The sequence below is a fragment of the Tursiops truncatus genome, chromosome 9 (assembly GCF_011762595.2).
Source record: "Tursiops truncatus isolate mTurTru1 chromosome 9, mTurTru1.mat.Y, whole genome shotgun sequence".
Lineage (NCBI taxonomy): Eukaryota > Metazoa > Chordata > Mammalia > Artiodactyla > Delphinidae > Tursiops > Tursiops truncatus.
Window position 1 is genome coordinate 78,062,198 of NC_047042.1, and position 25,348 is coordinate 78,087,545.

Here is a 25,348-nt window from a genome sequence, read left to right on the forward strand (position 1 = left end):
AGTAAACACCATGCAGGTGTAAATATTTTGAATGAAAGTGGAATGAGTGGCATACTCGGGGTTAGTTTCACTGTGGTAGTTCTTTTCCCACTTCCTCATATCCTGTAAGTGAAGGGACTGCAAGTATCTGCCTAAAGCAGATACAGATTTCTTCTATCATAAACTATGTTAAGTACATTTAATTCTAATAGAATCATTTTCTTTCACCCAACACTGTGTTTTGGGTGTCTACCATGTGCCGGATAGTCTAGTTTTGGGGATGTAGTAGCGAATTAGATGGACATAGTCCAGGCTCTCACAGTTTATATTAAATGAAGAACACAGGCAATAAACAAACAGGTAAGCATATAATGAATCAGAAAATAAAACAGAATAATATGATAAAAAGTTATTAGGTGGAGGGAGAAATTTTACATAGTGTGACCAACAAAAGAGATAGTTGAGATGAGATCTAAATGGCAAGAAGGAGCCAGTCATGTAGATAACTGGGAAATAGCATTCCAGACAGAGGAAGTAGCAAGTACAAAGGCCCTGGGGTAGGAATGAATTTGGAAGACCAGTGTGGCTGTGGGTAGTGAGCTAAGTTTACAGTCACATGAAATAAAGTCCAAGAAGTAGCCAATAGGGGTCAGATCATATATAACCTTGTAGGCCATCAGAAGGAATTTGGATTTTAATACTAATGCAATTAGAAGTAATTGGAACATAGTAAGTAAGCTAGTGACATGATCTAATTTAAAATCTATGTAAATTTATGAATTTCATAAAACATGTTAGCTAGGTGGATTGTCAAGATTGACCGTAACAAGAGTGGAAGTCAAGTGTGGTAGGCAGAGTTCCAAGATGAACCCCAAGAATCCTGCCCCTGGTATATATGCTTAGTATATTCCTTTCTCCTTCTGTGTGGACAGAACTTGTAAATAGGGCAAGATTTTATTCCTGGGATTAGGTTCTTTTATGGCTAAAGTGAAAGGATTTTGCAGAGGTTCCCACAAATGGACTCTGAGTTAATCAAAAGGGAGATTATCTTGGGTGGGCCTGACTTAACTCAAGGGAGCCCTTAAAAAAGAGATTTTCCTGCTGGCCTAAAGAAGTGAGCTTCCATGTTGCCGAAGGAAGGGGCCACACGGCAAGGATCTAGGGGTAGCCTCTAGTTGCTGAGAGTGGCCTTACGCCAATAGTCAGCTACAAAATGGGCACCTCAGTAATTCAAACACAGCGAATTGAATTCTCTCAACAGCCTGAATGAAGACCCTGAGCTTCTGTGGAGATTGCAGGCCCAGCTGACACCTTGATTTCAGCTCAGCAAAGGACCTGGCTAAACTGTGCCTAGATGCCTGACCCACAGAAATTACGAGGTAATAAATTCATGCTGTTTTTCTTTTCTTATTTATTTATTTAAAAATTTTTATTTTTCAGCTTTTAAAAACATTTTAAAAACAGTGGAGTTGAGTAGATTTTAGCTTAATTTACATGAGTAGCAGTGAAGATGAAGAGAAGGCAATAAATTTTACAAATGTTTGGCATAAAATGTACGAAATTGGGAAAAGGTGCTATTCATTGAAATGAAGTCTGAGGGAAGAACAGGTTGGCAGAAGGAATGATGGATTAGGAAGCTGCCATGGGCATGTTAATGTGAGATGTCCCTTAGTTTCCCAAGTGGCCATGGTGGATAGGCAGTTAGACAAATGAGTCTGGAATTGAGAGGGCAGGTTAGAGATGTAAAATTGGTGGTTACCCACATACAGGTGGATTTATAAACCATGGAAATGGGTGTGATAATTTCGGAAGTAAATGGAGGTGAGCGGAAGAGGAAATGCACCTGGGGCTCCCTATGTCTTAGAGGAATGAGCTAAGCGCATTTAATTCTAACAAAAATCCTGTGGGCAAAGCATTATATTTTCATTTTACACCGAAAACAGAGTCTCGGAAGGTTAAGTGGATCGCTCAAGGTCACAGAATGCAGTCAAGCTGGATATTTACACCCAGGACGAATGTTGAAAACACAGCCTCTCTTCATTAAAGCCTAGTGTCCTCAACACCAGCTCCCAGGTGAAAAGAGAAAATTCCATATATATTGCAAAACATCCATAAGCTAGAGTACAAACTTGATGTTTTAAGGACATTTTCGAACACCATATAGGAGTGATGGCGCCATAGGAGAGACATGCTTTGACCTAAAGCATGTATGTGCGTCAGTGTTGATATTTAGGAAGATGGTGTTGTCGATGCAGTTCTTATGCCCACGTACAAGATCACAAATCATACTAACGAAATACACAGTACTGGTCTTAAAAGAATGGGTGCGGTTGTGGACGTTTACAGCCTTGAAACAGATTTTGGCCATTAAGAGTGCGATCAGCTGGTATCCACGCTGATTATAGTCCCTTTGATTAATGACTGTTTTGATGATTTCTGAGTCAAAGTCACTTTTCAGTTTTGTATTTATGTACTTCCAGAGGTTTCTTTTGAAATATTAATTACTCGTTACTCATGAGCCAGGCTTTTCTAATAGCAATGGCAAAAGTAGAAGCGGCAGCAACAGAAAATGGTTAGGGTTATTGACAATTTCCTACCTGCCAGGCCCTCTGCTAAGGGCCACGGATGCACTATGCCATTTCATCCTCATAATAATGTTATAAGTTCTAGTTTTGCCTCCATTTTACAGATGGAGAAACTGATGTTTGCAGAAGTTAAGCTAATACATGGCAAGACTGAAATCTGAACCAATGTCTAAGTCCAAACTCTGCAGTATCCAAATTTCTTCTCTATTATTTGCCAGAGAAATTCTTTCTTAGAAACACACATTGCTCTTTTCTGCAGGGGGGAATCATAGTAAGTTTTGAAAGTGGCTGTTGCTAGGTAACTGGTTAGCCTTCTTCCTCTGTGATTAATCAAGAACGGGGGTTCGGGAAGCGGGCTTTGAATTTAGGGTGCCTATAAACACATTTCTTTTACCATTTCTACGTTTGTGAAGCTATAATAGTTATTATTTAACGTAGAATTAGTGACTGTGCTAATCATTGATAATTCAGCTTCCTTCCAAGCTGTTTTGTATACCCACATCTTTCACTGCTGACACCTACAAGCTGAATAATATACTTTGATAATCAGCAAACTACAAAATTTTACTTGTGATATCTTCCATTCTTAATCTGATAGATTTGCCTTCTATGTTATTAATAGCTGTTGCATTTGTTAAGTGATATTGATGCATCAAAACTACTCTGTTATGAAAGCAGTAATTGTCCCTAATCATATTTCCCTTAATAACTTTATTTTAATATCAAAAGATTATTCAGTTACTTAGATGATTCCCAGGAACAGTCAGCACTTCATTTATGTCTTGGTACAGTTCAATGCAACCAACGTTTATTGATCACCTACCTGTGCCCCTTGTGGGCTAAAAGATGAAGAAGACAATAATTCATGAAGCCTTTAGAAGTTTGCAATCAGGGGTGGTAGTTGTGCATAAGACAACTTTTGTGGATAAGACAAATTTATAGAAATGTGAGTATAGTTTATGATAAGAGGAGATGGGAATGGAAGTTCTGGAGTAACCGAACAGAGTTTCAAATGATACAGCATCCACACAAGGAGAGAAAGAAATTGGCAGAATTGGCAGGTCTTTCAAGAACCAGAGTAGAAAGAAATGGGTTACTTACAGGGTGAGATTTATTAACAATAGTGTTAGGAAAGGAGGAGATTGGGTGATGACTAGAAGAGTCTATCAGTGGAGCAGAAGGGTCAGGTAGAGAGCATTGAGCAAGCAGGATTTCCCTAATGAGAAGACGAAACAAAGAATATTTCCAGAATGCCCTATTCCAAGGATTAGTCATAACTAATGGTGAATTAATCACAAGGCAGTCAGAATTCAGGTGTCACAGGTACTAGATTCAAAGATTAAGAACACAAGAAATTTCCTGCTTTCTGGCTGAGTTAGAGAATTGGCTTAGTCTTCTCAGTGTTGTTCTGAAAATCACTTTCTAAGCTATACATCAGCTTATGACAATGAGGGAGTGGTTCAGTCAAACTAGCCACATTCCCAGCTTTGCAACTCTTTCAAATAATACTTGTTATGTGTGCAGGTTTATATTTTATAAAAAGAAAATGCAACGCATGAATGCAAATACTCATGCAGTCTTTACTTGTCACTGTCAGCAAACTTGCTTTTTCAAGACTTTTGCCAACATGGCCCCCTCACAGATGGTCAGAGAGGCAATGAGGCTGCAGAGTGAAAAGGGCAATGGGACTCCGGCCAAGTGCCTCCACTGACTAGTGATCATGATTTAAACTCTTGGAGCCTCGGTTTCCTCATCTGTGAAATGAGGGCATGCATACACGTGATTTGAGAGATCTCTGTCTTCACTTGTCCCTTTTCATTATCACTCAGCAGGACACATCCTTCTTTCCCAAGACTGACATTTCTACTCTTGTTTCTATTCCATTCCACTTCCACCTGACTCTTAGCCAATCAATATATTCTCTCTCTCGCTCTTTTTTCCCCAAACTTCACATAGCTCTGTTTTTACTGTCTCCTTCCCCTGAGTGTAAAACCAGACTGGCACTACCCTTGTTCTAAAGGAACACTCTACCTCTGGTTATACCATGCTTGCTCTTTTTTCCTTTTCTTTGTCAAACTTGAAACAATCATTTAAACTAGCTGCCTTGCCCTCCCACGATGTGCTCACTCCTTAACTCTCTTCAGTCCGAATTCTGCCCCATACCCCAATGTTCCACTGCACCTGCCCTCTTGGAGGACACTGATGAGAACCAAAAGCCTCTTCTCAGCCATCATCCTACTTGGCCCTTACACAACATTGCATGCTCCTGACTCATCCTCCCTTTGGAAAATGGTCTCCTCTGTCTTTCAAAATCCCACATGGGGCTTCCCTGGTGGCACAGTGGTTGAGAGTCCGCCTGCCGATGCAGGGGACGTGGGTTCGTGCCCTGGTCCGGGAAGATCCCACATGCCGCGGAGCGGCTGGGCCTGTGAGCCATGGCTGCTGAGCCTGCGTGTCCGGAGCCTGTGCTCCGCAACGGGAGAGGCCACAACAGTGAGAGGCCCGCGGACCGCAAAAAAAAAAAAAATCCCATGTGCTCCTGGTTCTCCACCTACCTTGATTAACTTTTCTCATCTTCTTTCTTGTTAATATTTCCTATGAATCTATCCAGGTCTCAATTCTTTTAACTTTTTTTCTCCCTATATGACCATTTCTAGAGTCAAGATTTTAATATCTATGTTGATATATATATATATAGAGTCCCAAATTTACAACTAATTTCAACAATGTATTTGCAAATGCCTGCTGAAAATCCCCTTGTGGATAGATTCTGAGCAGGCCACTTCAATATACTCAAAATAAAATTTATTTATTTCTCTAATGAACCTGCCATGACTTCTCTAGAAGTTCATGTCATCACTATCTATACAGCCATATTGTCAAAATTTCCCAGAGTTGCCTTAACCCCTCCTGACCCTTACATCCTCACACCTAGTTACTTACTACCTTCTGACTGTACAGTGCCCTAAGACTAAATCCCCCCATCACTTCACAGCTAATCTAGTTCTGCCTCTCATCATTTGTCAGTACATTGGTAATAAACTCCTAACTGGTCTCCCGTCCCCAGACTCTTATAACGCCAGTGTGCACACTGCTATTCTCAACTGTGCAAAGACATGCACAGACTATCCACTGCCTCCCTGCAAAACTGATGACACGATTTTTGTGCTTTGATTTTATGGATTATTTGCATTCATTTTCTCCATAAACATGGTGTTTACCTCTTTTAAGATTGGGCCAGGTTACACAGACAGATTTTCTCTACTGATCAAGGGGTGCTGCACACAGCTAGAGTCCTCTTTAAGGATGCATGTTCAACTGTTACTAGGAAGGTAATATTTTAGGGAGACAGACTTTGGGGTTTGACTGATCTTGGTTTGGCCTTCAAACTGCTAAGCTGAATGCCAACTTTCTCAACTCTACTAATAATAGCCAACATTAATGGAGCACATGCTTTGTGTTAGGCACTGTTCTAAGTGCCATTTATTTTATGTAAAACTCAAAACAACTCTCTGAGAGAGAGAGAGATCTTATTATTATCTTCATTTATTTTCTGGCAAAATAACAGGCTTAAAGACATTAAGTAATTTGTCCAAGAGCTGGTATTTGAACACAGACATTTTAATCTCAGAGCTATACCTTTAATTACCACTGTATACCACTTCCACAGCAAGGATATATAGGATTCGTGTGCACTATAATATATGTAATTCATCTGGCAAGGGCTCAATACATGTCACTTTACCTTCTTCCTTATATGTCAAAGAACAAATGTTATTATGTTTTAAATGTTTTCATGGTTTCCATATATGTATGTTTTGTCTAGACAATGAGATGGAATCTTCTTTCTGGTAATTTTTATTTTTTTGCCTTTTCCGAAAGAATTCAAAACCATGCTTGCACATTGTCAGTCCTCAACAAATGTTTGTTGATTGACTGAGTGAATAAGTGAAGATCTGTTTTTTATTTGCACAGAATAAAATTTAGGTTTCTCAGAATTCACTGTTCTTATTTCCTTTGTGTAAAAAAGAGAACAAAAGACATCACATGTATAATATATAAATATATTTTATGTATAAGTAAATAGATAGATAGACAGATAGATAGATAAGGCTTTTAAATGTGTTATCCAGTCTCTTCCTCCCATAGTTTATTTGTAAGATAGCACCTTTTTCTAAATGTCAAAGGCAGGAAATCATTGACTCTCATGCTTATGTACCCTTTGGAAGTTGGCAAGACCCAAAATGAATTTGTACAAAATGATCGTTGGTATTGCTCAAAAAGATGGCAAGCAGTGTCAAGAGAAAAGGTGAGATTATTGTAGTGGATTTGGAAATAAAGGGCGATTTCTCTCTGGCTCCAAACATCTGAACATAGAAAATAAATCTTTTTTATTTTCTGCAGTTTTAAGTTTCTGAAACTTTTTCCAGTGAAACTGAAGGCATTTCATTCCATTGTTGCTTTGGGTTGCTGTTGTATTTTTTAGGGTCGATATTTAAGAAAACATTTATTAAATAGCTAGTTTGTTTAATAGTATCAATTATATTTTGTTACATAAGGTTGTTTTCCCCCTTCTATTTTAATATTTTCTATCAAGAAGGGATACTTTGAGTTTTTTTCCAGTTTTCATATAACTCTTAATGTTAAAGAAAACTTGAAGAAAAAAACCCACTAATTTTAAAGTACATTTTAAGTATTTTCTAAATTTAAAGAACATTTTGGCCAAATTCCCATGATTAGAAGAACTAGAAGATTAGACAATTGGGGAAAATAGTTACTAAAACATTTTGCCCAAAGTGCTACAGTGCTCTCAATCTGTCATTGCAAATGGATGAATGCATTCAGAGTCAAAGGAACAGTTAAATAAAAGAAAGAAAATTTTGTCGATACATTGGGCAAGAACACAAAGACCAAGGGCAAACTCAATGTGGTCATTTTGACAATACCAAGTAATTTCATGGGAATGGTGGAAACCAGCAGTTCTCTAACACCAACAAAGATAAAAAATAAAAAATTGGTCTAAATTTTAGAAAAAGAGATTTGCAGAGAGGACTGAAATGTGGAATCTCTTTCTTTGGGGGATTCGTGGGAAAGGACAGAAGTCTAGCTTTCAGAAAGGGATCAAGTACATTTCCTATCTTGAACTAGGAGATAAATGGGATAAATCCTCTCTGCACTAGGAATTTTAGAAGTCTCCCACTTATAAACCAAATGTCTTTCTAAGGTTCCTTTCTAAGTAGGCCGTTGGAGTACACATGATGGTTGTGTACTAATAGAAACAATAAGCGCACATGGAGGTCTGTGTTACAAATTCCCTAAACTGTTCTGTTAGTGTTCTCTTTTGTACATAAGTTCTCATTCTTTCCACAACGGAGGGTGACATTTTTTGAATCTTGGATTTCTTGGAACATCTTGCAAATAATTTCAGAAAGTTCACAGAGTTTCTGAATCTGTTTCCTAGAGTGTGGTTTTCCTAAATTTTCTGTGAAAAGGACCTAAATCCTGTTCCAGGCCATCCTCAGCACTGCCCACCTTCCAGGCACTCTGACAATTATCTGTCCTATTAGTCCTTGAAAATATACCTTGGGTGCAGGATCAGATTGAGCTCTCACAAAAAAGCATGGACTTTCAGACTGTTGCTTCAATAGTCCTTACATGGTACCAAGTATTTTTACGTAGTCTACTTCATTTAATTCTCACAATAATCATATGAACTGTGACTATTTTAGGTATGAAAAAATTAAGTCTTGGAAGAGTTATTTACTTTTTATTGTTCAAATTCACAAAGTAAGAGGCTGAAAGATGTGGAATTTTTAACTCAAGTGCTCTGACTGTATCCAGGATTCCCCATTTTCTGCACTGGAGTAACATCACAGCATTAACTTATATTCAGATTCATACATCTGTCCTTAGAATACTTTGTTACTGCTATTTTCGGTAATTGCACAATCCTTCAAATCTTTTTCAACCTCAACACCAAATTTTCTGTAATGAGCAATTCTGTTTCCTGCTCATCATTTAAGTTCAGTTGCAAAACCCTACATAAATTGTCCCATGTGAACAATCCCCTTTCTTTGTAGGTAACTACCATTTGCAATATTATTTATAATGAAAAGTGTCTTCTGTGTTTGGTGAGCATGGTCATCCAGGAGTTATTTCTTTCAAGGTGACCTTGCAATCTGCAAACACCTGTTAATTCACTATGCCCTACATATTTAACTCCATGGGAACGAGTAGAAGGGCATGTTTCTAGAAATATAGAAGTCCTGATGGGGAACAAAGGAGAGTTAACTCAATATAGCATCTCTGTCTTTGGATTCTCTGAAACAAGTAAGAATAATTCTTATAATTTGTGTGTTGTCCATTTATTAAATCACCAGTCCAACAATTTTACTTACATATTGAAATGCTCAGCGAAGATCAAGTTGGCGGAGGTACCAGTGATCGTTGTCAATCCACCAATGGTAGAAGAGTAAGCAACGCACAGGCACATAAGTTTACACATCATGTGGTCCTTCTTTGTTCGATATTTGTTTCCTGTGCCTGAATTCTGTTCAACAATAAAACGTACATGAGAACAGCTCTGTTTGTGGTCATAACAAGCAGTAATAGCATTTGTTATGGGCTGAATGTTTGTGTCCACCCCACCGCAAAATTCATATGTTGAAAGCCCTAACCCCCAATCAGATGGTATTTGGAGGTGGAGACTCTGGGAGGTAATAGGGTTAGATGAGGTCATGATGGTCGGGGCCTTGCATGATGGGATTAGTGCTCTTGTAAGAGGAGGCACCAGAGAGCTTGATCTTTCTCTCTCTGCCATGTGAGATCACAGAGAGAAAGCAGCCATCTGCAACCTAAGGAGAGAGCTCTCATCAGACACTAATCCTGCTGGTACCTTGATCTTGGATTTTCAGGTTCTAGAACTGGGAGAAATAAGTTCCTGCTTTTTAAGTCACCCGGTCTATGGTATTTTGTTATGGCAGCCCAATAATGCAACATTTATCTTTCCATCAATAGAAATGTTAACAATAAAAATACATAACCACTGAAATACTTTACACAGTTTCATTCATTCATCCTTCTTTCTTATTCCTGAGCCAACTCTTAACTTCCTTTCTTCCCTTCTCACCAAACACTCCCAAATCTTCCCAGGGTTTTCCCTCTGAACTGGTGGTACATGGTCAGTGAATTCCTAAACCTCTTGTTGGAGTGTTTCTTTATTTGGCACTTTCACTGATCCTCCCCAGAGGATACCACTACTTGTGAAATTGAACGTTTTCACCCTCTGTACTTCACTGTTGAGAGAGAGAGTCCGTGTCCTCCTTGTTCCCAACCCTCTTCTAGAACATTAATCCTCTACTGACATGAAAACTAATCGATTTCTCTTTAAGGCTCATATAATTTGGCTCTTTCTCTGCCTATTCTTTTGAACAGGATGTTCTGATCTCCCAGTCACCCACTGCCATCACTTAAGATGACATGCCCATCTGGCACACAACATTCCTCATCCTGCAAATCCTGTCAGCATCTGGATAACTATACCGTCTTCATGAGTAACGCCTTAAATATCCCGGCTTTACACATTTCTTAAATCTCATTTCCAGAGACCTTCGACTCCGCTCTTCCTGTCACCCTCTCCTCTAGTTCCTGGACAATAGCACATCCTCAGATGGCTCCATCTGAAAAAAATCACTATTTCTAATGTTTCTGTTTAAGAATAGAGCTCCCTAAGGTGCAATACAAAAGCAACTTCATTCCTTCTCTCACCTGTGATCCATGTAACACACTCTGAGGTTGGTCTGATTCTTGCTATCCCTGGGGTGAAATCTGGAGTAGAATCTATAACATTTTTGGTCACTTCATTTAATAGAGTCTTTCAGTCATGTTTAGTTTTAATAAAAAAAAAGCAACCTCATTTCAGTAGCTGAAATAAAGAGTCCTCTACTAGCAAAAGTCCAAACTTTAGTAAAGTTAAACTTTTGCTTGTCTCCTAGATCAGGCTTGCTGAAAAGCCCATAGTTGGAAGTAGGTTTGTGGGTTTGTATTGTTCTCTCTCTTCTAGCTCCAGTTTCTCCCACCATTTGCTAGTTCAAGTTTCTAAATCCTCCATATTTGGAGTGGCAAGGGATGGACAGTATCGGGAGAAGAGCAGTAAGGATTAGGAGAGGTCTTAGTTGACTGGTTTAAATAAGATACGATGTTAGTACTCTTTATGGGTTTTTTTTTTAACATCTTTATTGGAGTATAATTGCTTTACAATGGTGTGTTAGTTTCTGCTTTATAACAAAGTGAATCAGTTATACATATACATATGTTCCCATATCTCTTCCCGCTTGCGTCTCCCTCCCTCCCACCCTCCCTATCCCACCCCTCTAGGTGTTCACAAAGCACCGAGCTGATCTCCCTGTGCTATGTGGCTGCTTCCCACTAGCTATCTATTTTACATTTGGTAGTGTATATATGTCCATTTGCATAGCAAAGGAAGCCATAAACAAGACGAAAAGACAGTGCTCAGAATGGGAGAAAATATTTGCAAATGAAGCAACTGACAAAGGATTAACCTCCAAAATATACAAGCAGCTCAATACCAAAAAAAAAAAAAAAAAAAAAAAACCCAATCCAAAAATGGGCAGAAGACCTAAATAGACATTTCTCCAAAGAAGACATACAGATTTCTCTTTATGCTTGATGGATGTTCCAGATGGCCTCATCTGGTGGGTGGTATTATGGATTTTATGCGTCATGGTGCTTTTAGAGATTCCTGTCACCCAAATAAGAACATCAGGTTGCTGCTCCTTCTGTGGAGTAATGCACCTCTTCCACTATGACACCCTGTGGTTTCTGCATGTGATGGTCACCCGATCTCTTGATGCAGAGGTCGCCTTGCCCTGTCAAGAAGCTGTCTTGGGGAAAGTTGCTTTTAAAATGACCCCAAATACCACTCCTGTCATACATCTGGCTCATGGGAAACAGGCACCTCTGCTCCGTTCGCAGTGAAAGAGCAGCTGACTCTCCATTAGATAAGGAGACTCAGCAGTGACTTTCACTTTTAAATGTTTCAAGAGTATGTCAAATACCAGTCCACTGATCTCTAGGAAACAGAGTTTCAAGTTTTCCAAGTGGAGATTCCTCAATATCTATTGCACTGTCTCGAGGTAAATGGAAGGCTCCCCTGCCAAAAATTGATCATACAAGTTGGAGTTTAGGAAAATATTCTGAATTTCTCCAAAGGTAGACTGTCTCTCAACCTTCTCATTTTCAACACTAAATTTAAGAGTCTAAAACTGTTTTTTGGTCACTTGCTTTGCAAATCCTGTGTAAGTAAAACACAGGAATACTTATGGGATGTGCTTGATATGATAGTTCTTCAGGGATAGGAAGAGCCTTGTTTTACCACTCCATTAACCAAGAATTCTGCAGTTTACCACAGCTTCTTTTCCAACTTAGCTGTTGAATTACTTCTGTCCCTGTTGTCCTTTGACTCTATTGACAAGTCTTGGTCACTAAAGCATCTAGTTATTATTCCCAATAGTTTGGTCCTCTCCTTTCTTCACTTCCTTTCTTATCCAGTTTAGATTTCTTGGTAAACCAATTCAGTAACTTTCTTTTTTAAGGCATTTTTTTTTTAACATCTTTATTGGGGTATAATTGCTTGACAATGGTGTGTTAGTTTCTGCTTTATAACAAGGTGAATCAGTTATACATATACATATATCCCCATATCTCCTCCCTCTTGCGTCTCCCTCCCTCCCACCCTCCCTATCCCACCCCTCTAGGTGGTCAAAAGCATTTATTTTTATATTTTTATTTTTTTGCGGTACGCGGGCCTCTCACTGTTGTGGCCTCTCCCATTGCGGAGCACAGGCTCCGGAAGCGCAGGCTCAGCGGGCATGGCTCACGGGCTCAGCCGCTCCGCGGCATGTGGGATCTTTCCGGACCGGCGCACGAACCCGTGTCCCCTGCATTGGAAGGCGGACTCTCAACCACTGCGCCACCAGGGAAGCCTCAAATGCATTTATTTTTAAAACCACTTGATTGAGGTATGATTGATATGTAAAATGTTGTACGTATTTAATATATACAACTTGATGAGTTTGAGAATAATTATATACCCATGAAGCCATCACCACCATCAGTAACCTTCTCAGCAAAACCCTAAACTCTCTTGTCTCTCTTTAGAATGATAGTTCTTTAGCAAAATCTTAACTTTGGATTAACCCAACAATTTACTTTCTCTGCGTCACGTCTGCCCCTGAGCAGCCAAGTTCTGTTGATGAAAATTACAGAGTAGGGCTTCCCTGGTGGCGCAGTGGTTAAGAATCCACCTGCCAATGCAGCGGACACGGGTTCGAGCCCTGGTCCGGGAAGATCCCACAGGCCGCAGAGCAACTAAGCCTGTGCACCACAACTACTGAGTCTGCGCTCTAGATCCCATGCTCTGCAACAAGAGAAGCCACCGCATGAGGAGCCCGCGCACCACAACAAAGAGTAGCCCCCGCTCGCTGAAACTAGAGAAAGCCCATGTACAGCAACGAAGACCCAATGCAGCCAAAAATAAATAAATAAATTTATAAAAAGAAAAAATTACACACAGTAGAGGAGATTAGGCTCCCAACATTCATGGTCACAACTTTCAGCTGCTTTGTTACTGCTGTACCTCTACCCTGCTGTGTTTCTCTCACCAAATGATTCTACCTGTCTCCACAAGAAAACTTAAAACCTTCCCACTTCTCTTTTCACCTCCCTCCTCTCACTCTTCACGGGTAGCTCTGCCTCCTATTCCACACAGAAAATAGAAGCTGGTAGAAGTCTCCCTGTCAAAGGTAGAAACATACTTGCATCTGCCCTTCCTTCCATATTCTACATACAAAGAGAGTAAATCTCTCTCCTCCAACTAGTTTCTGGACCCCAATCTCTCAGGCCTCCTCAGAAACCTTATACAATAGACTTCACTAGAATTTTCCCACCAAAGTTTAATCATTTTCAAGTCATCTTTCCAAAAGAAAAACAGAAGGCCTTCTTAACCCCCCTCTCAATGAAACTACTGCCCACAGCACATCCATTTTCACAGCCAAACTACTCAAAAGAGTTGTCTGCATTCACTGACTCCATTGCTTTAACCTCTCCAATCTGGCTTCTGTTTCTTCAATCCACCAATACGTACTTGCTATGATTATTGATAACCTTCATATTACCAAACCCAATAGATATTGTTCAGTGTCAGGTTTGTAGACCTCTCAGCAGCACCTAAGATAGTTGATCACGCCTTCCTGCTGCAGAACTCTTCTTTGGGCTCTGTGATATCTCAGTCCTCTGGGTTTTCTTCTACATTTCTGCCTTTCCTCTGTCTCCCTTGCCAGTTCATTTTCCTTGATCCTTCCTTAAAACTGGAATTTCTTGAAACTCTGTCATAAGTACTTGTCTCTTCTCATAGTAATATTTCTCCTTAGGAAATCTCATATGCTTTCATTGTTTTAACGAAAGATAAAACCAGACCACCAAACTTGTTTTCAGCCAGACTTCTCCTTTTAGACCTGTCAATCCAATTGTCTGTTCGACATAATTTGAATGTCTTAAATAAAACTCCAGTCCCCAAATGTTCAAGACCGAACTCATTATTTCCTTCCTCAAGCCCTGTTCTTCTTCAGGATCATCTATATAAGCTAATAGCATTACCATCACCACGATTACAAACACTTAGAGTGTGCCTAGTATGCAAAAGCACTGCTTCAGGTTAAAATCAAATAAATGATTTAATTCACATTTTTCTTACAACACAATGAGGGCAGTACTGCTAGTATCCCACTTTACACATGAAGACATGAAGCCCAGAGAGGTTAAATGGCTTCCCAAGGTTATAGAGCCTGGAAATGGTAGACTTGAATTTTGAGACCATGGAGGGCTCATACCCTCAGCCACTACACAGTATTTCTCATCCTCCTTGAAATCATTCTTTTCCTCATCCCACCAAATCCTGTCAATTGTATCTCCTTAAATACATCTGGAGTCTGTTGGGTTTTTTCCATCTCCACTATCACGTTTGGTCTAAGTCATTGTTATCTCTGATTTGAGTTACTGTAATCACCTCTTTATAGGTCTCCAATTCTTGCCTATTTCAGACCTGTCTTGCACACTGAGCCTTTAAAAAAAAAAGAACTGGATGTATTTAAGAAATATGCAGACAGAAGAATTGCCCCGTTTCATACAGATAATCATGCTGTGTGTGACACTGGCACTGAAAGAGCCTTTTGAGAAATCATGATAGGAAAAAATGTCTGCTCACTAAAAGCCATCATGGATGTGGGAATGGCATTTAGCATGGCAGGGTCAGGACATTGGATTGTAATTTGCCTTTTACTTTCTAATTAACTTAAAGGTTAGCCCCCAAAGGTATCTACCCTTCACCCCAAATAAATTAATTTACAAATGTCTCCCTTTGCCTTATATTTCCTACATGGGAATGATTTGTATTTTCTACATAATAAAACTTTCCATTGAAAATTTGAAAAATAAAGGATATGTAAATAAAAGAGTAAAATAAGTTTAAAAGTTCTTATCAGTGATACAAAATGACAAATGAAACTTAGGGCTTAACTATTAGCTATTTTACTAAAGGAGAGACTTCAAACACAAATCAGAAAATGATATATAATTTGGATATTATTAAATTGATAATAAGAAATGGAAACTTAAAGATGTAATATGCATGTAATTTCTCATCACATTAAAACTTTCAAAAATACAAAGAAAAACTTGGATTTCATAAAAAATTGGACTTCATATATGTATATATGCAGTCATATATATAAAATGATAAAACTGCACTGACAGGTATAAAATTAAAAAATCAAAATAGAAAAATATTGACATATTTGCATGCTTTAGACCTTATGGACTTCTCATACTTTTTTCCTATATAAAGACTTTAAAACATACACGAATGCTACAGCACAAAAGGCGATGTTTCTGCAAATATCGTGGACAATTTAGAAAAGCATTACAAATTCAAGTTAAATTCAAGTCCTGCAGTAAATGGTAATGGTAATATATCATAAAACACATCAAGAGTTAAGCGGAGGTCTTTGGGAGGTGGCATGGGGCGCACCACTTGCGTTATCTAGCCAGTAAACATGAATCCCATGCAGTCAGCTCTACTGTTATTTTTACTTAGGGCCTGTGATTGCTGGACTGAACTACTGTGAAGAGATGATACTGCAGTAAGGGGTAAAAGTTGAGGACCAGAGGGATAGTAGTAGAGGGCAATGGGCAGGAAAATACAGCTCTTAAGGAAGTCTGAGATGAGCCACTAATTAAGCCAATGATTGGTACAGAAACTATAAAAGGGAGTGGGGGGTGTCCTTAGCAAATTAATCTTCTGCTCAAGGCAGTAGTTTCAACTTGAGACCAAGTGTTTGACCCTAATCTAAGAGGGTGTTGGAATAAGTCACTCAGGGTAGAAAGTAAGATTCAGACCCTGAGAGCACATATTTGCAGATTATCAGACTAATCACTACATTTTTCCATGAGTGGAAGAGGAATTGGGGGGGGCGGTATTTTCTCCTATGAGTTCGGGAGAGAAAAAAAAATCCAAAGTGAAGAAGGGAGAAGCAAAGTGTCTAGAGGGGTGAGGCTGGAGACAGGGATGAAGTGGCCAGAGAAAACCTCTTGTGCTGGTGACCAAAGGACATTGCCATGGCTATACTGTGAATGGGAAAGTACTTGTTTTATGTTTCATGATGAGAGACTTCTGTGAAATTAAATGTATAGAACGATGTAATTTTAAAAAAAATAAAAAATATATCTACATATGTGCCTAGAAATAAGACTGAAATGAAATGTGTCAAGATATGAGAGTACCTGCTACCTTCTTGATACTTTTTGTATCTTCCACAATCATAAAAAAGTTTTTTTAATATATAAAAGAATCATAGACTATTAGAACAGATAGTATTTAGAGATAATCTGGTACACAGACCTAAATTTTCAGAAGAGCAAAAATAAATCTCAGTGTGACATAATGGTCACAGCAGAATTGAAGCAGATTTCTGTGTATCTAAGTTCCCTCTCAGTAATTTCCCTTGTGTCATCTTGCCTTCCAGAACACTTTTTATTTATGTGAGTTTTTTAGCCTACATCTAAAACTTTACATTTAATTACATTTCATATTGCTTAGTGTGTTTTTATTCAATCCCAGTTGTCATCGTACATTCGTATTTCCCACAAATATATGACATCTAAGACCTTGTGAGTATGTCTCACAACTTCTTTCAAGTGACTGAGAACATTTTGTCCAGGACATGACCAAATTCAGAATCCTAAGATAACTGGGTGGTGCTCAAGGGTCATTTCTGAACAGAAATCCTGCAGGTCCAGATATAACTCACTATTGCCACCTGGTGGTAGTGATTGCAGACTCCAGTGATTAGCACCGACCCCGGGTGCTAATAATGCACACAAGAATCACCATGAACTAAACCAGTGGTCTCCAAGGCAGTGTACAAAAGAATTCATTTGGGTGAGTGTGGTATAAAAACATTAGGGGTTCTATTTATATTTCTATATTTATTCAAGGCAAATTGCACAAAATATTAGTTCCTGCTAACCATTTTCTGCTTGCCAAAGACAGCCAGTTTAAAATCTTCCAGCTCTTTTTGGACATTTATTTGCACTTACTTTAGGAGTATTCATATGATACCATCTCTTGATTTCTCAGTTGAAGGCATTACAGTTAAAACTCCACTATGTTAGATGATGAGAATCTAGCTATCTTTCACAGCATCCTCCACTGAACACACTTATACTTTTCATGTCTCCATCGTTCTCCCGTTATGGCTATATCATAAGTTTGCTTAGAGCAGAGTTCAGTGTTCAGAATGTTGTCTAGATATCTGTTAACAGCTGAGCAATGGGATTTATATTACTTTTCCTGTTTTGTGTCCCCCGCTTACTTGCTTAGCTTTCTAAGTGGATACCACTAAATCAGCCCCAAGTATTCCCTGGTTGTTTAAATCTTCCCTTCAAACAATCAAGTGACAGGACACCTAATCTACATCAAATACTCTACCAATTCCATTGTCTTAGAGACATCTCTTCCAGGGCTTTTCTGCTTGTCCTACAACTAGTCATTTTCTTCCTTGAAGCCATTTCCCCCTTATTGCCTGGGAGTTCCCAGTGTTTGGTATAAAGAAGTCTTCTGCCATTCTTTTCATCTTAAGGAATCTGTTTTTCCCCCTTTCTGGAAACTTTTAGGGTCTGTCTTCATTCACCATGTTCTGAACTCTCAGTGCCTTTCCCTGTGTGCATCTGTTTCGTCAATTTTGCTGGCACGCAGCGGGACTTTATGTCATAAAAATTATATTCTTCTTTTATGGAAGTTTTCTTGAGTTTTGATGTAATCTCAGTTTTCTCTATTCTTTTTCTGAAACTCCTATTATTTTCTTATCTTGTTTCTTGTATACTAAAATTTCCACTTATGTTTTATATCTTTACATTATATTGATATTTTGTATTTTATGTATTTTCTATTTTATTTATATATTTATTTTTTGCTTCTCGTGCCTCTTTTATAGAATGTCATTCATATTTCATGAATGCAATTTCTTTGTTCACCTCTCTGAATATATTAATGATAGTTTCTTGTCTTGTGTTTTCAACTTCTTGCACAGTCTCTGTTTCCTGCAAGTTTGTGTCTCCTTTTTGTTTGTTTGGGTCTCTCTCTTTCATGCCTGAGGCTGTCTTCAGATCTCCAGGAACTTTGGTGGTTTGCTCATATTTAAGGCAGTGAAAAGCTGGTTGGAAGTCCTGTACATGTGCTTTGGGATTTGTTGACTGTGGGCACATATATAGTATCATCTGACTGGAGCTTTTTTTGAGAAAACCCAATGCTATATTTTTCATCTTTTCTCTTGTGCTCATTGTATTCCCCAAAGAAAAACCTCCTGGTTCCTTGCCTACTGTCACCTGGAGGGAATAGGCCTGGCTGTTGGGGACAGTGGGGTGGAAGGAGGGGCTCTCACCATTCAACATATTAACTGTCACTCAGTGTCCCTGTTTTCATTGTGAAATCTGTTCCTGACCCTGAACTCCTTCCTGTCTGCTTTACTGTGTCAAAAGACTACACTTCCCGGCTTCCCTGGTGGCGCAGTGGTTGAGAGTCCGCCTGCTGATGCAGGGGACGCGGGTTTGTGCCCCGGCCCGGGAAGATCCCACATGCCGTGGAGCGGCTGGGCCTGTGAGCCATGGCCGCTGAGCCTGCGCGTCCGGAGCCTGTGCTCCGCAATGGGAGAGGCCACAATGGTGAGAGGCCCGCATACCGCAAAAAAATAAATAAATAAATAAATAAAGACTACACTTCCGTTTGGTGGAGGAGGAGCAGCTGCATCCTGTAGAGGTTGGGAAGAAATTTGTGGATTTAACTGTTGCATAAAATTTTTTAACTTACCCTCACTTTTCAACATTTTGAAAAACTTTGAGGGCTGCTGCTAGGTAAATTAGATTGTTTTTTTTTTTAAACATCTTTATTGGAGTATAATTGCTTTACAGTGGTCTGTTAATTTCTGCTTTATAACAAAGTGAATCAGTTATACATATACGTGTGTCCCCATATCCCCTCCCTCTTGCGCCTCCCTCCCTCCCACCCTCCCTATCCCACCCCTCTAGGTGGACACAAAGCACCGAGCTGATCTCCCTGTGCTATGCGGCTGCTTCCCACTAGCTATCTATTTTACATTTGGTAGTGTATATATGTCCATGCCACTCTCTCACTTTGTCCCAGCTTACCCTTCCCCCAGCCCGATAAAGAAGATGTGGTACATATATACAATGGAATATTACTCAGCCATAAAAATAAACGAAATTGAGTTATTTGTAGTGAGGTGGATGGACCTAGAGTCTGTCATACAGAGTGAAGTAAGTCAGAAAGAAAAAGACAAATACTGTATGCTAACACATATATATGGAATCTAAAAAAAAAAAAAAGGTCATGAAGAAGCTAGGGGCAGAACAGGAATAAAGACGCAGACCTACTAGAGAATGGACTTGAGATTGCTTACTTTTGTAACTTACTGTTGACTTAGAATTCCACTTTCATGGGATAACTGAGGCATTTTCCAGCCATTCTTTAACTTTCCAGCTTCCAAAATGATTTTGCTGTCATCTCCTCTCTTGATATTTTTATAATTGTGACGTATGACTTAAAAATCTATTCTTGTTTTAATGGAGATTTGGGATAGAGTGAAGGTAAATGGACCTATTCAATCTGCCATCTTATTGGAAGACGCAATATTTCTCTTTTTACATTAAAAAATCCCCAAGAAATAAATGATTCTTGACTAATAATTATTGCACAGATTGACCTTAGTGCCTTCATGGCCCATACATTGGTGGATGATGGAGGTAAAGGGAGAGGAGAGGAAAGCTCCAAGTGCACAGAGAGACTGACAATAGGGCCCTGCCCACTTCGTTCACTCTTGGCATATTGAGTTTATATGGGCTTGGTAAGTGGATAACAAATTATCCTTTCTAGTTTTAATTAAACTAGCCCTCCCGTAATGTGCTTATGGCTGTACATGATTTCTACAGGAAATGACTTATGTAAAAAAAAAAAAAACACACCTAGAATGAAGATAATATAAGAAAATATAAGAGGATATCCTTCTCCTACCTGTGGTATGAATTCTTCATGAAGATCTAGAGAAGATCTAATTAGCAATAACCTGAACAACTCAGGAGAGCTGGTAACAAATTTGAAGTTATCAATAACTCCTTGAAATAGGATTTATATCCACTGTAGTTAATAAAGAATTATGATGCATATTGTGAATTGGGATGTTTGTTTATATAGTAATAGTATAACAAATAGATATTCAAAATTTAGCACTCGAGACAGGACTTTTCATAAAAATTCTGTTTCTAGCAATGTCAAAAATCAATTAAATCCAGGATTTATTTTACAAAATGTTATATCCTAAATGTTAAGTATGTAGAAGCTTCCTTTGTAATTTCTTAGTGAAGAGCAAAAAATCAAAACATACATGCTATTAGAAAAAAATCCTGTTCTTTTTATAGTGGTAAAAATGACTGAAATGATATATAAATAATATAGCAGCATAGGACGTCAGTATAAGTGTGTGTGTGTGTGTGTGTGTGTGTGTGTGTGTGTGTGTGTGTAGGATGATATAAATAATAAAGAAAAAAAGAAAATAAAAATGCAGGAAAGAGAGATGGAAAGAATAAATATTTAGAAAAAATAGAAATCTGGCACTAAATATTATTCTAAATTTATAAAGTCACAGAGAGTTCAAGGGGATCAGACTTGTCAGGCAAAAATTTCTAACCTGGATAAAAATGCAAAAGCCAACAATATGCTTTTTATAAGAGAAACATCTAAAGTATAAGGACATAGAACTGTTGAAAGTGAAAGGATAGAAGTAATGTCAGGTAAACACTAACCTAAAGAAAGCTGGCATTGCTATTACATTATCATCAGACAAACTCAAAGACCCCAAAACATTACCATAGATTGAGAGGGACACTGCAAAATGGTAAAAGTGTTAATTAACCAGAACATATAAACATTCTAAACATTATTACGTGATAGGGACATAATATAATCTGAAAATATATAGAAACCAAAATTGACAGAACTATCAGGAGAAATAGATATAGCCACATCATGGAGGGAGATTTTAACAAAACAGTTGCATTAATTGCTGGGTTAAGCAGACAAAAAATTGTTAGGTCACAGACAATTTGAAATTCACAACTGGCAAACTTGATCTAATAGACTTGGAAAATACTGCACCCAGTAAGTTGAAAATATGCAATCCTTTTTTAGCACAAGGACGTATTTATCACAATTGGCCACATGCTAGTCCACAAATCTGCCTCAACAAGTTTAAAAGAACTGATGTCATACAGACCAGTTTCTGACCACAGTAAATTTATGTTAGAAATAAAAAAACAAAACAAAAAGTAGCTACAAAAGACTCATTTATTTCAAAATTTAAAACACATGTCTAAGCAGCTCATGGATCAAAGACTCTAGCGTAATGGAAAGCAAAAAACACAAAGAACTAAAAAATACGGAATACAGCTAAAGTGGAAGAAATGGAAGAAAATTTGTCGCCTCAAATTCTTACTTTGGAAGAGAAGAAAAGCTCGAAAAAAGTAATGCAAATGTATACTTTTAAAAGTAAATGAACAGAAACTAAATGCAAAGATTAAATAGACAGAACGAAGTAATAAAGAGAAGAAACTAATAAAGTAGAACATGAAATAGGATCAAAAGAGCCAAAAGCTTGTTCTTTGATAAGACTTATAAGACATAAAATCAACATACTTTTGGAAGAATTATTCCAAAAATGTTTAAAAGCATAAGTAAAAGTATTAGTAACTAAAAGATACATAACTAAAAATACTATAGAAATTAAAGAGGTAATAAGTGAATATTATAAACAACATGCTACTAAATTTGAAATGGAATGCATAAATTCCTAGAAAAATATAACTAAAACTCAAGGAGAAATAGAAAATATGAATAATTCTGAATCCAGGAAAGTAATAGAATAATTACTAAGTATATGTATATGCCTTCTACTTTCTCCTTTCTGTTTCCTGCTAGCTGGAACAGAGAATGGATAGAGGGAGATGAGGCAGCCATCTTGAACCATGAGGTAGCCATCAAGTGCTGAGGATGGCAGAGCAAGAATAGAAAGAGTCAAGGTCATCATGATTGTGGAGCCACCATACCAGCCTATTTCTATATTATTAAAACTATTGCTATTTTTGGTCTTTGTTGAGATGAAGAAGTAACTAATATAAGTGGTAATACTGAAAAGAAAATAAGAAAATGATTAACATGAAATTCTGGACTGTGGCTATGTTGACAAGGGGATGGATATGATGGTCTGAAGAAAGGAGATGGAATCAGAGAAGAGCTCATGGAGATTTCTAGAAATTGTTATGTTCTATTTCTTAAGCTGGGGTGTTGGTAAATACCATTTTATTCGTTTTATTCTTTTAAATTTGTGTTACATTCTTTAAATATGTATATATTAAAATATTTCATAATCAAGATATATGAAAAACAGTTTGGGGACAAAATAAATCTATTCCTTTTTTAGGAAATATCATTGGAATATGAAAAGAAAAATATTGTTGAAGATTTTAGGAAACAAAGTACAGTATTAGAATAAATTTTATGGTATGGGAGGTTTATTGTACAGTTAGAGGAAAGTACAGATGCTTCCAACACAGCTAAGCTCATGTTATTTGCTAGATAATATTTTAACAATATGAAATGTGAAGAACCACATTTTTGTGATTCAAAAATGAAAGATATATGGAAGAAGAGGTATCATCAATAGTCAGTTATTTCTTTAATAACAAAATGTTTTGTGGAACCCTAGCTAAGTAAACCAGTGGAGCCCAGCTAGGGCTTTGACTACAATAAATATTAAAATCTGAGTGAGGTTGTGTTCACAGGTTGCTGCTATGATTCCTCTCTTTTTTTAATGAATATTAAAATAAATTATTTACTCAGAAGTGAATTTACCTCACCAACGGTTGCCACCCACTTCTCTCTTCTTTCGGAAGATGCACCTGGCAGAATTTCACGTGGATCGGGTGTGACCTGTTTGCTGACACCCAGGCATTTACCTTCACTTTAGTGAAGCCTCTTTGTGGGGCATATTGGATCCCCAGTGTATGTCAGAAATATCATCCTTTGTTCTGATTTAATACCATTGATAATGAGGCTTCCAAATTCTCAGCTGAATGGAATGAGTTCTCATAAATTGGATTAGTGAGTAGAATAGTTACAATTTCTTTTGAAAGTTCAACTTCATCTTGTATTCCCAGAGGCACAGAAAACTGCCAGGTTAAAAAAGGACCAAGTAAAGGGTACAAACTTTCAGCTATAAGATGAGTAAGGACTTAAGAGCCATCGCAAAACATGGTGACTGGAGTTGACAACACTGCACTCGACAATTGAAATTTGCCAAGAGAGTAGAACTCAAATGTTCTCACCAAAAAACAAAAAAGAAAAGAAGAAAGGATAAATATGTGAGGTGATCAATGTGCCAATCAACCAGATGGGGGAAACCATTTCACCATGAATACTTCATCAAATCACCATGATGTACACTTTAAATATCCCATGATCCTTTTCAACTTTATTGAGGTATAATTAAAAAATAAAATTGTAAGATATTTAAAGTGTACATCATTGTGATCTGATCCACATATACATTATGAAAAGATTACCCCCATCCAGCCCATCAACACATCCATCACCTCATGTTTCTCTTTCTTTCTTTCTTTTTCTTTCTTTCCTTTTTCTTTTTTTTTCTTTTTTTTTGGTGAGACATTCAAGTATCAGTCCCCTAGCCAATCTCAACCATACAACAGTATTATCAACTCTAGTCCCCATGTTTTACATTAGGTCCTCTGACTTTATCTTATAACCAAATGCTTATACTCTATTACCAACCTCTCCCTATTTACCTACCCACCACCCTGCCCCAGCCCCTGGCAACCATTTTTCTACTCTTTGTTTCTATGAGTTTTACTTAAAAAAAAAAAAAAAAGATTTCCATATATAAATGAAGCCATGCAGTATTTGTCTTTCTCTGTCTAGCTTATTTTACTTAGCATAGTGCACTCAGGTTTCATCCATGTCATTGCAAATGGCAGAATTTCCTTTTTTGCCATGGCTAAATAATATTCCATGGTCTATACATACCACATCTTCTTGATCCATTCATTCACTTACGTTTTTTCCATATCTTGGCTACTGCAATGAACATGGGAGTGCAGATATCTCTTCAATATCCTGTTTTCATTTCCTTTGAATATATACCCTGTAGTGGGATTGCTGGGTCCTATGGTGGTTCTATTTTTAATATTTTGAGGAACCTTCATACTGCTTTCCATAGTGGTTGCACCACTTTACATTCCCACCGACAATGAACAGGGGGCTCCCTTTTCTCGACACCTTCAACAACACTTGTTATCTCTTGTCTTTTTGATGCTGCTGTGATTCCTAAAGGGTGTGTAATAGGCTCTCTCTCTCAATCATTCTCCCTCTCTCTCTCTTTCTGCTCACCTCTCTATAAACCGCAGGGTTTGGCAGGTTGAGTAAAGGAGACCCGTGAGTTGTCTCAAGTGAGGTCTGAGAGGCATTAACAATTGGCTTTGCTGCCGAATTTCACGCGGTCTAAGAGAAGGCAGGAGTAATCAAGAAGAACTTTTGTTTGTAGCACCTACTTGATCTAATCTAAAATTCCTTTTCTACATTTGATCTAGGGGCCAGATATTCTAGAACTGATATCTCCTTACTCGGCAGCACTAATGCCCCTAGTCCCTGACATTATGACCCATGCTAATTACTGTTATATGGTTCTTAGAATTTTTGGAGAATATTAAAGAGTGCCCTCTTACGGAATTTGATTTTGAATAATAAGAACTTCACCCCCAAACTAAACAACACGTAATTAAAAGCAAAATTCAATTTGTTCAAGGAAATTTTCCTTTGAATTTTTCCCTTTGGGGAACAAGAAATTATATAAGATGAATGGAAAACAATTATTTTAGGCCTTTCATTAAAGTGTACTGATTTTTCAGTTCCTTTCATTCAAAGATGTCTGGAGGTTTAGAAATTGAGCTAGTATAAAAATCTGAGGTATCTCTTTGATTAATACTAGTGCTTGAAAGAAGGAAAATATATAGCAACTTGATTCTTCTCTTGGTATGTAAAAACTGATTCTTGGAAACCTGGAACTCAT

At 37.9% G+C, this 25,348-nt stretch overlaps 1 protein-coding gene across 1 annotated transcript in view; it reads right to left on the reverse strand.

Annotated features, from left to right (window-relative positions):
* The window catches only part of SLC13A1 (solute carrier family 13 member 1), a 77,843-nt gene that overhangs the window by 22,315 nt on the left and 30,180 nt on the right, over positions 1 to 25,348 (reverse strand). The window contains exon 7 of the mRNA XM_019924675.3: positions 8,963 to 9,114. Within this exon, the coding sequence (XP_019780234.1) occupies positions 8,963 to 9,114 (152 nt within the window). The remainder of the gene's footprint in view (positions 1 to 8,962; positions 9,115 to 25,348) is intronic.